Source organism: Pristiophorus japonicus, chromosome 1 (assembly GCF_044704955.1).
Source record: "Pristiophorus japonicus isolate sPriJap1 chromosome 1, sPriJap1.hap1, whole genome shotgun sequence".
Lineage (NCBI taxonomy): Eukaryota > Metazoa > Chordata > Chondrichthyes > Pristiophoridae > Pristiophorus > Pristiophorus japonicus.
The window spans coordinates 212786554-212800884 of NC_091977.1; the positions used below are offsets into that span (position 1 = coordinate 212786554).

A 14331-nucleotide genomic window follows, 5' to 3' on the forward strand; every position below is an offset into this window, starting at 1 on the left:
TCCTCATCTTCTCTCTCTCCTGAGGTGGACCATCAGTTCTTTCTGGCAATTCTTGTCCCCTCCTGATAGCATTGAGCACACCACCACAAATTGAGCTACCTGCTCAGGGTGGTATTGGAGCTCTCCTCCCGAGTGGTCCATGCATCTAAAGCACTGCTTAAGCACTCCAATGGTTTTCTCAACAATACTGTGAGTGGCTCTGTGGCTATCGTTGTATTGCTTCTTGGCTTCGGTTTGGGTGTCACGTAGGTGGGGGGGTCATCAGCTAGGTGGGCAAGGCCATATCCTTTTTCACCAAGCATCCAGCATTGACCTTGTGGTTGACTGGTAAACATGTCAGATACAGTGCTCTCACGCAGGCTGTGAGCATCATAGATGCTGCCTGGAAATTTGGCATTCACTGCCATAATTATTTGCTGGTGGTCGACACATTCAGGGAGTGGAATCCCTTGAGATTCCTAAAAACCTCTGCATCCTGAAAAGGTGCCCGCATCGCGACGTGCATATAGTCTATTGCTCCTTGCACCTTGGAGATGTTAGCAATTCGGTAGAATCATAAACTCCACTTCAGTCTGAGCCTCCTTGGTCATAGGGAAGCTGATAAAGTCCATCCTGCGTGCGTAAAGGGCTTTTTCAGTGACCTGTCTAATGCAGCAATGTGTGGCATGCTGAGATATACCACAAATATCGCCAGGTGAGGCCTGAAAGGAACCCGACACATAGAACAAAAGTGTCACGGTGACCTTGACGGACAGTGCGGTCCTGATGGTGCTGGCAGGCTGCAGATCTCCCCTGATGAGCTGACATATCTCACTGATAACCTCCTTGTGGAAGCACAGTCTCCTAAGGCAGGTTTTATCGGACAAGTTGAGGTAAGACTGCTTCTCCCTGTAAGTGCAGGGAATGTAAGGTCTGGTCCTCCTCATCAGTCTGATACGTCTTAGATTGGGCACATAATTCTGTCGAATATATCTTCTGCCATCTCTAGTCTGCAGCATGTGTGTGGTCATCAAGACAGGCTGAGAAATGACAGACCCCATTCCAATAACTATCATTATTACACCGATTGTTCACAAACAATAAATGTCCCCACTAAGACACCTAAAGTAAATTCCAATTGTCCATAGTGTGATAAGATGTTTGGTCAGATGTTCACATCGCCTTAAAAGAACTCCAGAGTACATCCAAACTCCCCCGAAGTTGAAGCAGCCTTTTAAATGATGCGACCTGTGACTTAGAACATGGTGTCCATACCGCTGTGATTAGTTCAGGAGAGAGCAACATTTTCACAGCGTTTTTTTCGGCAAGCGATATTGTCGGCGAGATGCATGCGAGGTGGCGAAAGTAACACGGGGTGATTTTCTCGGCGTCAGTTTCAGCAAATGTGATCTTTACGACAAAAGAAAGTGGTCGGGCAGTATTATTAAATCTCAGCGTTAGTTACGTGCCGAAAGTAAAGCTGGGCAATATTACGGGCGTTGGTTTCGCTCATTCTGATCTTTCCGCCCAAAAAAGGTGGGCGGGCGGTATTATTTCTTATCTGTGTTATGTTCATGCCCAAAGTAACGCTCGCCGATAAGTGACTGAGAAATGGTTGTTAGTTTCCATTTTGTAGCTAAATGGCGTTATATCTCATTTCAACGTTAAGATAGACGTTAAGTGGGCAGTGTGCATGCAAAAATAATAGAACATCTAGCCCAGAGAGTTTTTACCCAGACATCTGGAGAGTTGAGAGCACCATGGCTAGGTGACTTTCCTTAGTGAGCAAGTGAGAAACTTCTGTTCAGCACCATTCCTATCCCCTTTACTCCTCCCTTTCCTCCCCCCCCCCCCCCCGAGTCTGAGATCACGTGCTTACCACGTGGGGAACTGCAGGAAAGAAACTGCACACTATTGATCCACAGTGCATTGACAAGCTTAATGACCTACACAGTTCCTATGTTCCTAGAGCACGGTTATACTAGTATTCAGCGCCATCAGCCCATCCGAGTCACGGCTCACTTACTGCTTCAGATGTATAATAATTAGAACTCTAGAACGCCTCAGAATTGGGTTTGTTGTTAAAAATTTACACGGCTGTAATTAGGAGCAAAAAAATGGCTTTAAATGGATCTGGCACAGATTACAATGAGCTACACTATTATGTATTTTCATAGATTTAAGGTACCAAATATTAAGACATCTATACTTTACAATTCTTAATTGATTAGTAATTGTAGTTATTCTTTTTGAATCCACTAATACAGAAATCACCTTCATATTCCTTTTGCACACTGAAGGCCTATAATTGCTTGTGATTTATAAGTGGGTCAGGGAGGAACATTCCATTTTAAAATAAATGCCTATAAATTAAGGGTGTACAGCGAAGGTCCAGTGAAAGTCCTGTTTTATGCCTTGGAGGTGGTGTGTTAATTAGCAGTACTTACCATAATAATCAAGGTTGCAGGGCCTATAAAGCTCCAAATGAAGTAGGTGTCGAGCCTCAACCAACATCTGTAATGAAACGCAGGGGACAACAGCATTCAAGGACTGAGTGCAGGACATACATCAACAACAGTGGACTGACAGAGAGGAATGCACTCTGCAAAACAGGCCACTGAGAGCCAGGAATTATTACACCGTTGTTCATTTAAATGCTGAATTATAGGCCCAATTTCTGACAGCACCATTGATGGAGGAAGATAATTAACTCTTGGACAAGAAAGCAGAAAAATGGCACAAGGCCTGTTGACAGCACTTGTGTGCCAGCATCTTCCTCAGCTGTCAGACAATCATCACAGGGAAATAAAAACTTAACACAGCCATTACAGCTTCCAGCTCTAAGCTTCCTCTCCTCCCGACTGACTGACTATAACCTGTCAATCATTTATCTAACAGAGCTAGCTTTTGGCTTTAGTGCAGATCAAAGCAAAGCCTTATCCAAAGTATTAAAAAAAAGTTTGAACTTTGATGAGCTGAGGTGATCAACCTTTCAGGTTGTTAAAACTATATCCCATTATCAGGAATAATTCCTGGCTTGAAAACATTGCAGAGTGTTCAGACAAATTTATGGCCTTCAACTAAATTATCACGTAATTTCCGTTACATTCAACAGGATCAAATTGTAGGTCGCCTTGAAAATTACCCTCTTTTTCCAGTTTCATTTACGTGACAGATGGACAGAATGAATCTGACATTTGAATAGAACGATATACTTGAAAAAAATTATGCCAAGGTCCTGGCACATGGATTTAAAATGCGAAGGGATGATATTATGGGTCACATGAGTACACTAAGGCACATAAAAATTCCTTAACAGGCTATTTCTGTTGGGCGTCGATAGCACTATAATAACCACAGAGCAGGCAAGTCGCTCATTATACAGAGTTTCAAAAAGCACTGCATCAGAGGGCAGTTTGTACAGCTGGGAAATATGTTATTTCTGTAATCATTTGCATAAAAATTTTGCACCATTTAGCAGTTCCACTTTCAGACGGCTCGCTCACGTTAACCAATCCTGAAGTATCAAATCTATAAACAATTCTTATTTATTTCCCAGAGAACATCAGTGAAACGCTTTTCTACAAGCAATCTCAGGCACTGAAACTCCTTACCGCTCGCACTAAAGACCACGTTCTCCATCTGAAGATTTTCTTTTACAAACAATTCCATCAATTTCCTCAGTTTTCCTCCGCAAAAACATATTTCCTATCTAGTGAATACGATTGTAATTATAGTACAGATGTTTAATGGCTTGTATAGTAACTCCCATTATGAAACAGAATTTTCAACCAGCTGCTTTTACTTTAACACAGCTAGTGTTCAGCAAAATGACCTATCTCGGTATGTACTCGCCTCCATCTGTATTCCTCATGCCAAGCTGTAGTCGTAGTGTGATAAAAGGTAGTTAAATTATTCAAAATAAATTGCTTTGAACCCCTGTGTTTATGAATTCATCAGACAGAAGTAATCAGTGCTCCTGGTCGGGGATTTTCAAAGGAAAACAGCAAACTCACGCCGTTGTTGTTCCATAACTTCGGTAGTCCACGGCAGCTGAAACAGCGACAATAAGTGCAGGTACTCCATATCCAACTAGATAGAAGTACTTTCTGCGGGAGTGCTCGCTTTCAAAGACTTCCACCAACATAATGTAGAGCTGAACACCCTCCAGGAACATCCATGTGAAAGCAGCCAGGAAGAAGAAGTGAAGCAAAGCAGCAAATACTGCACAAGCAATCTGCAAGAAAACAAACTGACAGATTAGCAAGAGTTACTCTCTCACTTCTTAACCTTTACAATGCACATTTACGCCAGTGTATAACAAATATTCCAATTTCTACTAAATGACGAGTTGAGGTTACATTTGATAAGGGTCAGCAGAAGTGCAAAGCTTTCCTCTTACAATCTGATGCATAAGACAGCAAGTTTGCACATTCAATGGGCCAGAGGTTTAGTGGAAACATTTCATTTATCTCAGTTATTGGGCAGCTCACTCCAAGGACCTGAGCTCATAAAAATCTAGGCTGACACTACAGTGCATTGCTGATGGAGTGCTGCACTGTCGGAGGTGCTGCCTTTCGGATGAGACGTTAAACCGAGGCGCCGTCTTCTCTCTCAGGTGGACGTAAAAGATCCCATGGCACTATTTCAAAGAAGGGCAGGGGAATTATCCCCAGTGTCCTGGCCAATATTTATCCCTCAATCAACATAAACAGATTATCTGGTCATTATCACACTGCTGTTTGTGGGAGTTTGCTGTGTGCAACTTGGCTGCAACATTTCCCACATTACAACAGTGACTACACTCCAAAAAATACTTCATTGGCTGTAAAGCGCTTTGAGGCGTCCAGTGGTCGTGAAGTGTGCTATATATATGTAAGCCTTTCTTGCTTTTTAAACACCTCAAAAATCACCATGAGTTCTGCAGCAAGCCACTGCTCTGACTATTTTGTTAAATTACATGATTGTTTCCGTGTCTGAGAGTGACAGCGATGCGAGAGGAAGGAAGGTGAAATGGTGTCACAGAAGGTAGCAGCAAACCCTTTGTGAAATGCAGCAATCTGGCAGCTGAGTCTGAGAGAAAGCATCAGGAGATAGGGGCCTCATTCATTTAAGGTCAGCCATTATTTTCCTTTAATCCAACAGTGCAGAGTATCCTCCGTGAATTTGAAAATCTCCTTCTGATGTAGCAACCTCAAAGTTCAGTGACTAGTTTTAGACAGGGAAATACTGTGCTTATGGAATAAACAAAACCATCACAATTCAACTCAGGTGACCCTCAACTGCCACTATAAAGATGTCTCAGTGAGACTTGACCCATTCCACAGCCGGCTTTTTGTAAACCATCAGTCATGCCGGGAATCATGAAACTTTATAGTCTTTCGTTGTTTTGACTTAAAACACTTAAATACTACAACACATAGTCAACCAAAAAAAACAACAGGATGCATTACAGGTATTGCAGTAAATAAACCATCATTTATTTAAACACCAATTTGACTGCTAAGTAGATCGTTAAAAAATGCTGAAGAATTATGGGGAAAAATCCTGTGTTCACAATGCTTTACAAAAAAGTAGTCATGCTTGAAGAGTTGTGGGATGATGGTAGGAAACAACTGATTTTAAGCATTCCTATCCCTCAAAAACAAGATAGAAATGCTTGTGCGAAATTGGAAAAAAATAATCTTTTAACTGGTTAAGATATAGTTAAAGTGCATGAACTTGCAATTTGCAGTTCAACCGAAATGTAGTAATTGACAAATATTTTTGAAGAAGTGAGGATTATGAGATGCAAAGATTTGCAAATTGCACACAAGCAGTGATTATTACTGATCGTTCCTGACCGTGACTATGACCACTGATTGCCTGAAATCATCATAGGCGGTCCCTTTATCGAGGATGACTTGCTTCCACGCCAAAAAGGGACGAGTTCACAGGTGTTTCAATGAAGGACCCGAACTACATCCTCAAGGGTGGAAGATGCCTGTGCGTGGATTTTTTTAATGTGTGGTGGCCGTTGCACACCAGCCACCACACGGGCTTGACAGAGCTCGGTCTTGGTCCTGTGGCAAGGATTACCCAAGACAACTGGAGACCAGCTCTGCTGCAGAGACCTAGTGCGCACACATATCACTGTTGCCTGAAATACGGTAGCAGTGAATGTGGAGGAGAGTGAAATGAAGAATGTAGGACTGGCTCAAAACGACTTTGCCACACTTCTATATATTAGTAGTATTAGGCAGTCCCTCCTATTGAAGATGACCCGCTTCTACACCAAAAAGGGATGAGTTCACAGGTGTTTCAATGAGGGACCTGACATTCTAGATCCCGAACTACATCATGAAGCATGGAAGATGCCTGTGCGTGGATTACTTTAACGTGGGGTGGCCGTTGCACACCAGCCACCACACGGGCTTGATAGAGCTAGGTCTTGCTCCAGTGGCAAGGGTTAACCAAAACGACTGGAGACCAAGCTCTGCTGCACGGACCTACTGCGCACACATGCTCCTACTATCCATATCGCAGTATGGGCTGGCCCGTGCTGCTCCTGGGCCCTCGGCTCTTCTGGGACCCGAACCCTCGCCTCTCTTGGGCCCCGATCACGATGCTCCTGGGCCCCGATCTCTCACTGCTCCTCCGCCCCAATCAAAAATATACCCTTCATAGAATGGCTATTTATCATGTTAATTTACTTTTTTATGCTTATTGTATGGGGTCATTTTCAACCTCTCTACCCAGGCATTAACCTGGTTACAATTAGTATCCCATTGAAATCAAGTGGGTCCTACAACAAGCAGGGAATCAGTCCCACCAGGTTACTTCCCAGGTGGTGAAGTTGAAAATGACCCCCTGTATGTTTTGCCACTTTATCTTTTCGACTTAAAGCTTTATTTTCTGCACAAAAAAGGACTGCATGATAATAGTGACAGTGAAATCACTTTATTGAGAAATATGGTGCTGATAGTATCTATGTATTGCTGTTGCGCTTGTTCTTTCTATGTTGGGAATTTCTTCGCGCCGAGTATGGATATGCAGAAACCCCATGCCCCCATAGTTGAATGAGCAGCAGTGGCAGATGGCCCTATTCCTAACTATGAAGTATGAAGGATGCAGAAGGCCTGCTACCTATGCCAGTATCTAACCCCAAAGGAACTGGATTACTGCCAGGTATTTCTGATGATTTGAACTCTATTTTCAGAGGTAGCACCTTCCGTCACTAGGGTTAAATGACGGCACTAAACTGCTGCTACCACGTGGGTGAGTCAACTGCCCCTGTGCAACTCCATACATGCAATTGGTGGTGGGCATCACCACAGGTCCCCCTGATCTGCATGGGCAATATTATGACCTGTAATGCTAAATATAAGTATAGTGCTTGGTGAGCTCTGTATGCTCTTGAACGTTCAACTCCTCTTCCACATACACTATTGCTATTTGCCAGGCAATCTCTGGTCATAGTAAGAAAACATCAGTAGTAATCAATGCTTTCCGATTATCCACAACTTTTAGAATTCATAACCCACGCTTATCCCAGAAATTTCAGCAAGTTTTCAACTTTGACATGCAACATCATTTTTTGTTTGTGAACTTTAACCAGTTCCAATGGGCTAGACTTTCCACTTCACATCGCTGGCCTAGTGCCCATATATCGCCCAAAACAGCCTGCTTTCGCCCATTTTGACTCAAAAGTGGAAAGTTGGGCCAGAACATCGCTGGAAATACTCCTCCCAATTTTCATAACTAAATATAAACATTTTTTTGAAGAGTGTTATAGTTGACCATGGCTGTCTCTTGGAATTTGATGCAAAAATTTCACTGGACATTGGAAAGTCTACTACTGCCTGTTTTCTTGGACTGTCAAACTATGGCAGTCCAACCAAGCTGGAAAAAGCAGCAAAGATCTCGAGGACGGTGCTGTTGTCCATGTCAAAGGCTAGAGAAGAAGAGATGGATGATGAGGGTTAATGCACCAACATCACAGTCAAGAGTATGTAGTTTGCAGATTCAGTTAGGGCCCTTGTGGTGCTCTAGGTGGGGCGGAAATCCAACTGGAAAGATTCAAAACGGGAATTGCGGGAAAGATGGGCACAGATTTGGGAGGCGACCACATTTTAGGGAGGAAAGGGAGGTTGGAGATAGGGCATCAGTTTGTAAGGACAGAGGAAACAAGAGTGGTTTTTTTGAGGTGGGGGCGATGTCAGCTGTTTTGAAAGGGAGTGTCTGATGTGAGGGTACGATTTACAATGTCAGCTAGCATGAGGGTCAGGTAGAAAAGTGGAGTAGTCAGAATCGTGGTAATCGGGTCAAGACAGCAGGAGGTGGGTGTCATGGATGTGATGAGCTCGGAGATGCGGAGATGTCATTGAGGGGAGATAGTAGAGAAACTAGACATAGACGGGGTTCAGGGCTAGGGCAGGGAGCAGCCTGTGGGGGATTTGGCTTGGAAAGCAAAGGGAAGGAGGGGAAGCAGCAGACAGTTGAATGGATGCCCTTTATCTTGGTGACAAAGAATTCCATGAGCTCCTCTCGCATTTTTTTTTTTAGAAAAAGAGGTGAAGTCGGAGGGGGCAAGGGAGAGGGGTTTAAGGATATGGCTGTTAGTGGATGATTCTAGAGTAGGTTTGACTGAGAAAAATTAGGACTAGCAGAGTTGACGTGGTCCTGCAGGAGATATTCTCTTTAAACTCACATTCTGAGGGGAATGTGGTTTTATTTACAGGCCTACCGGTAAATCATGACAGGGAGAAAATCAGCACCTTCACCATCACTCTGGCTGACAATATAGAAACAAAGCCCCATACTGGGCAGACAGGTTATGAAATGAAGACTGAAAGACACAGTCCTGGTCTTGGAGCTAAAAGCTAAAATGCAGAATGTCAGTTTTTGCTGTTATAAGCCGCCCGAAAGAAATGTAATGCCAAAAACAGGTTAGCCCACGTAAAGATATTATTATTTTTCTCATTTTTGAGGAGAGAAGCAAGACTGAGCCAAGTGTTACTCACTTTGACTGTTACCCTGAATGATCTCTTGCTCTCTGAAATAAAGCAACTCCACAATTCATATATGGCTTTGTCTCACCGAATTTCAGTCCAGTTTCAACTAAGGCAAGACCCTAAACTTGTAACAATCCTTTAAATTTGCCTACACACAGCCCTTCTATCAAGGACAATTGGTGAAGTGCCCATATCTCTTTCATTGGCCCTGTCCCAAGAGTGGTGAATTCCTGTGTGAAAGTTAAGAGTGGTGGTGTTTGGTGTGGGGACAGCTGATACAGGGCAGAGGCCTAACATTCATAGGGTTTCCAATGAGTTGTATGTGGATGAAGATCTAAGTAGATACCAACATTTCTGTAAAGTTTGGTCCTCTACATAACAAAGAGTTGCGATAAATGGGTCCTTTTCAGAATGGCAGGTAGTGACTAGTGGGGTGCTGCAGGGCTCAGTGCTAGGACCCCAGCTATTTACAATATATATTAATGATTTAGATGAAGGAATTGAGTGTAATATCTCCAAGTTTGCGGATGATACTTAGCTGGGTGGCGGTGTGAGCTGTGAGGAGGATGCTAAAAGGCTGCAGGGTGACTTGGACAGGTCAGGTGAGTGGGCAAATGCATGGCAGATGCAGTATAATGTGGATAAATGTGAGGGTATCTACTTTGGTGGCAAAAACACGAAGGCAGAATATTATCTGAATGGCAGCAGATTAGGAAAAGGGGAGGTGCAACGAGACCTGGGTGTCATGGTACATCAGTCATTGAAGGTTGGCATGCATGTACAGCAGGCGATGAAGGCGGCAAATGGTATGTTGGCCTTCATAGCTAGGGGATTTGAGTATAGGAGCAGGGAGCTCTTACTGCAGTTGTGCAGGGCTTTGGTGAGGTCTCATCTGGAATAGTGTGTTCAATTTTGGTCTCCTAATCTGAGGAAGGACATTCTTGCTATTGAGGAGTGCAGCGAAGGTTCACCAGATTGATTCCCGGGATGGCAGGACTGACATATGAGGAGAGACTGGTTCGACTGTGCCTGTATTCACTGGAGTTTAGAAGGATGAGTGTGAATCTCATAGAAACATATAAAATTCTGACAGTTTGGACAGGTTAGATGCTGGAAGAATGTTCCCGATGTTGGGGAAGTCCAGAACCAGTAGACACAGTCTAAGGATAAGGGGTAGGCTATTTAGCACTGAGATGAGGAGAAACTTCTTCACTCAGAGCTGTTAATCTGTGGAATTTCCTTCGCAGAGAGTTGTTGATGCCAGTTCATTGGATATATTCAAGAGGGAGTTAGATATGGCCTTATGGCTAAAGGGATCAAGCAGGAATGAGGTACTGAGGTGAATGATCAGCCATGATCTTATTGAATGGTGGTGCAGGCTCGAAGGGCTGAATGGCCTACTCCTGCACCTATTTTCTATGTTTCTATGTAAAGTGGTTTTGCATTCTTCATATAATGCCCCAGAGAACTTTGACTGTAAGATTTGACATGCTAGGCAAATATTTTCTTAGGGTTCAATCCTAGGTTTGTTGCGAGTTTGTTAATCTTGGTCAGGTTGGTAGTAGGGCCATTGCGATTGACCTCAGTGGGTTAGAGAGGAGAGTAATTGATCAGAGTTCTTGCTCGTTTTCAGTCTTCAGTGATAACTACTGAAAATTAGCAGGTCAGGCGAAGACAAGAACAGCCTCAGCTGCGATAATCTTCATGGTGAGAATAGCTTGCATCCCATCGGGGTGGGGGAATTTTATCCCCAAAAAATGACAAAGTTGGGGATAGGTGGGATGTTAAAATGTAAAAATCTGAATCCTGACCCGAACCTGCCCACTTCCAGTTTTAACGGAAGCAGGACGGGCAACCAATCCACACACAGGAGGCACGTTGGTAATTTAAATATTATAATGAGGCTGGGAGCCTTACATTTAATCACCATTTTAAATTTAACTTTGCCCGGCTGGGTTTCCCAGGCCTCGGGAAACCCGGCGGCTAAAGGAAAGTGAGGACTGATAGATCCAGGAGGCAAGTGTCTTTCCACTTAGCTGCTGGATCCAGCGTTGCTGCCTCTAAAACACCTCAGACGCCATCCACAACCCTTCAATCTCCTCCACAAGGCCTCCAATCTCGCCCTCTGATCCTTCTGATCTCCCTCCTGCTTTGGCCTCCAATCTTCCTGAAGTTGGAGACCTCCCGACTGCCATTAGTCCCACGTCCGATCCCCCTGATGTTGCCCAGCTCACGTCCCGATCTTCCTCCGCCTCTAATCTCCCCAGGCTCACAACTCCCAATCTTCCTCCCCCTGCTCCCAGATCACGACACCCGATCTTCCCCACCTGTTCCGTCCTCCATAATCTCTCCCTCCTCTCTGGCTATGGCCTGGTGCCGAAGGCTGAGCCACCTGACACAGCCAGCCAGCCTCTCAATCTGACCATTTCCCAACCACAACCAGAGACAATAAATGTTAATCAGGTCCTGCCATTAAAATCGGCAGGGCCTGAGGGAACCCTGTTTTTCTTGATTTCCGAACCTCAATCCAACCACCCCCCTCCCCCTGCGTTAATATTCAGCCCTCATTCTCAAAGTTCACATGTGAAGAATGACAATTTGGATGAGGTACAAGTGGGCCTCACCATTTGGGGAACTGAATTTGTCCTCAACTATGTGAGACAATGGAAATTGTACTGAATAAGAATTTTTTTTAAATGAAATGTCTCACAGGATTGTTAATTTAAGTGGATCACACATGGAAACTAAACATGCTCACCGGTTGATCTGTACGATTGATTCCAATTAGGAAAAGTAACTCGGCTACAAAAAGGCTGATGCAGAGGTTTTTGTGAATGGTGTTTCGATCACTCTGAAGTCCGTGAAAGAAACAAAAAGTGAAGATGCAGATCAGCAGACAGACAAGTGAGATCAGGATACCGACCCAGGTAATAACCTCCAGCAGCAGTTCATGGACAGGGTCACTAAACTGGGAACACAATAAGAAAATTGTCAGTAGACAAGTGTTAGTTTATCTATACAGCACATCAGCCTATTCCTACTGCAGCCTGGCAGAATAAATAATCAATCTCAAACCATTACGGTTAGCTTCGATTGCAGAAAATCATTTTTAACACAAGGCACATATCCTTTAACATGCTTTCTTTATTGAAATACATCATTGTATATGTGCAGCACAGACTGCAATGGTCAGATGATAATGACAAGGTTGCAATTTACACCTAAAAAAGGCCACCAACGAGTTATAATTGCCAATTTAAATTTTTGAAGATTTCAACTTCTGTTCCAAAGAAGGAACTTGCATTTTCATAGCGCCTTTTTATTCCCTCATAATGTCCCAAAACATTTTTACCGCCAATGAATTGCTTTTAAAATGCGTTCATTGCGGTACTTTCACTTATGCTTACAAAATAACAAACAGCAATCTATTTTTCTGGCGGATTTGGTAGAATGAGCAAGGTTGGTCAAGACGCAGGAAAACTTCCTGCTCTCTTCAAATAGTGCCACGGGATCTTTTATACTCATCTGCATCAGACTTGGCTCAGTGATAGCACCCCAGGCTCTAAGCCAAAAGACTGTGGGTTCAATTCCTACTTCATCAATCAATATCACAAAAAAAAAGATTGTTTCCTCGTTATCACACTGTTGTTTGTTGGAGCATGCTGTGCACAAATTGGTTGCAGCATTTCCTACTTTACAACAGTGACTACACTTCAAAAGTACTTCACCGGCTGTAAAGCGTTTTTGGACGTCTGAGGTTGTGAAAGACCCACTCTTATAAATGCAAGTCTGTCTGTCTTTTTTCTTTCTTTTTCCAGAGACTTGAGCACATTATCTAAGCTGGAACCACAGTTCTGTGTCCACATCTTCAGGATTAAACCAAGGCCCCATCTGCTCTCTCAGGTGGACATAAAAGGTCCCATGACACTATTCGAAGAACAGGAGGGCGTTCTCCCAGTGCCCTGGCCAACATTCATCCCTCGACCAACACTGCGAAAACAGATTATATGAGCATGAGCATTGCTGTTTGTGGGATCTTGCTGTACGCATATTGGCTGCAGTGTTTCCATACATTACAACAGTGACTACAAAAGTAATTAATTAGATGTGAATCACTTGGATACAGTACTGAAGTGCACATTGCCCAGTGCCTCTCGACTTGTCTCGTCAGTAGCTAGCAGTAAGTAAAAGCAGGGATTGATTTCAGAACAGAAAGATTCCAAATATTAAGAGATTAAAGAACCTATCGATTATGAATGGTCAGAATTTAGCACTGTAGGACAATTGATTTGGATTGTGGTTTTCAATGATAGAGAGCACCAGTTCACAGTTATTTGCAACACCAATCTACTGCACAGATCAGGCCTGATCATCCGATTGTGCCTCACTGCATACACTAGACTCTCTCTAGCTGCTTTAGAATTGTAAAATTGTCCAATGATATTCTTACGTAAACCACGTGGGATTATTCTGCACTAATGATATTCCAATAACCTCTCTGAAAGTCCTCAATCAATATAATTTACTGCACCCACTTTTAAATGTCAATTGACATGGTTTTCATTTTATTAAGACATAAAACAGTAACACATGGCAGAGAGCAAGTGCGAGGAAGTATAAAGAATAAAGCTAGGTTCCTAGGTGTCCATAAACCTTTCCAGGTTTTGCTCTTGTGGCTATGAAACTCTGAAGTAAACTTCAACCGTCCAGCCATTTCCAACCATCTGTAATCAAATGTGTTCAGTTGTTTTGCATTAAATAGGCAGTGTATGGAGCTACATCAGCAGATGTTTTTTTAAATTATAATGTATCATAGGCAGATCAGCAAAACTCCTGTAATTAGCGGAACGTTCAGAACTCCAGTTCAAAGCTGTAGTCCACCAGCTTCACTGTGAGCTGGTGGTTTAGATTATCAACAAATCAGTGCGTATACCCATAATAGTGTACGATGGGAGTTGCCAGCCTCAGCACTCGTACTCAATCACAGCAATGCAACAAAAAAAAACAAGACCAAAAAAGCTCAATTTGCTGCAAACCCCATAACCTCAACAAAATGGTCACATTGACGGCAAGATGCATTCTGCCTGGCTAGGAGTTCAATCACAGTGATAGGGTTCTGGCAAGATATTGCACATACCAAAGTTAGTAAGGAGGCTACACTGCAACAGCTGCAGTCAATAAGTGATCAGTGCTGCAGCTGCAAATTTGCTGAGCAGGACTGAACTGCATAATATTAAAGCTGCAGTTAGACAAGTGTTATTAAACTCGAAGTTCGGTTTGCTGCAGTGGATTCCTTAAGCACAGTCATTTGGTGGTTAGTGTCACTTTGATTGGGTACTGATCTCGCCATGTCTTGTAC

At 43.3% G+C, this 14331-nt stretch overlaps 1 protein-coding gene across 1 annotated transcript in view; it reads right to left on the bottom strand.

Moving 5' to 3' along the window:
- Positions 1 to 14331, bottom strand: part of LOC139268349 (adhesion G protein-coupled receptor L3-like) — a 484368-nt gene that overhangs the window by 77221 nt on the left and 392816 nt on the right. The window contains exons 13-15 of the mRNA XM_070886428.1: positions 11731 to 11940; positions 3996 to 4216; positions 2427 to 2493 (exon numbers count right to left, since the gene is read on the bottom strand). Coding sequence (XP_070742529.1) covers positions 2427 to 2493; positions 3996 to 4216; positions 11731 to 11940 — 498 coding nt within the window. The remainder of the gene's footprint in view (positions 1 to 2426; positions 2494 to 3995; positions 4217 to 11730; positions 11941 to 14331) is intronic.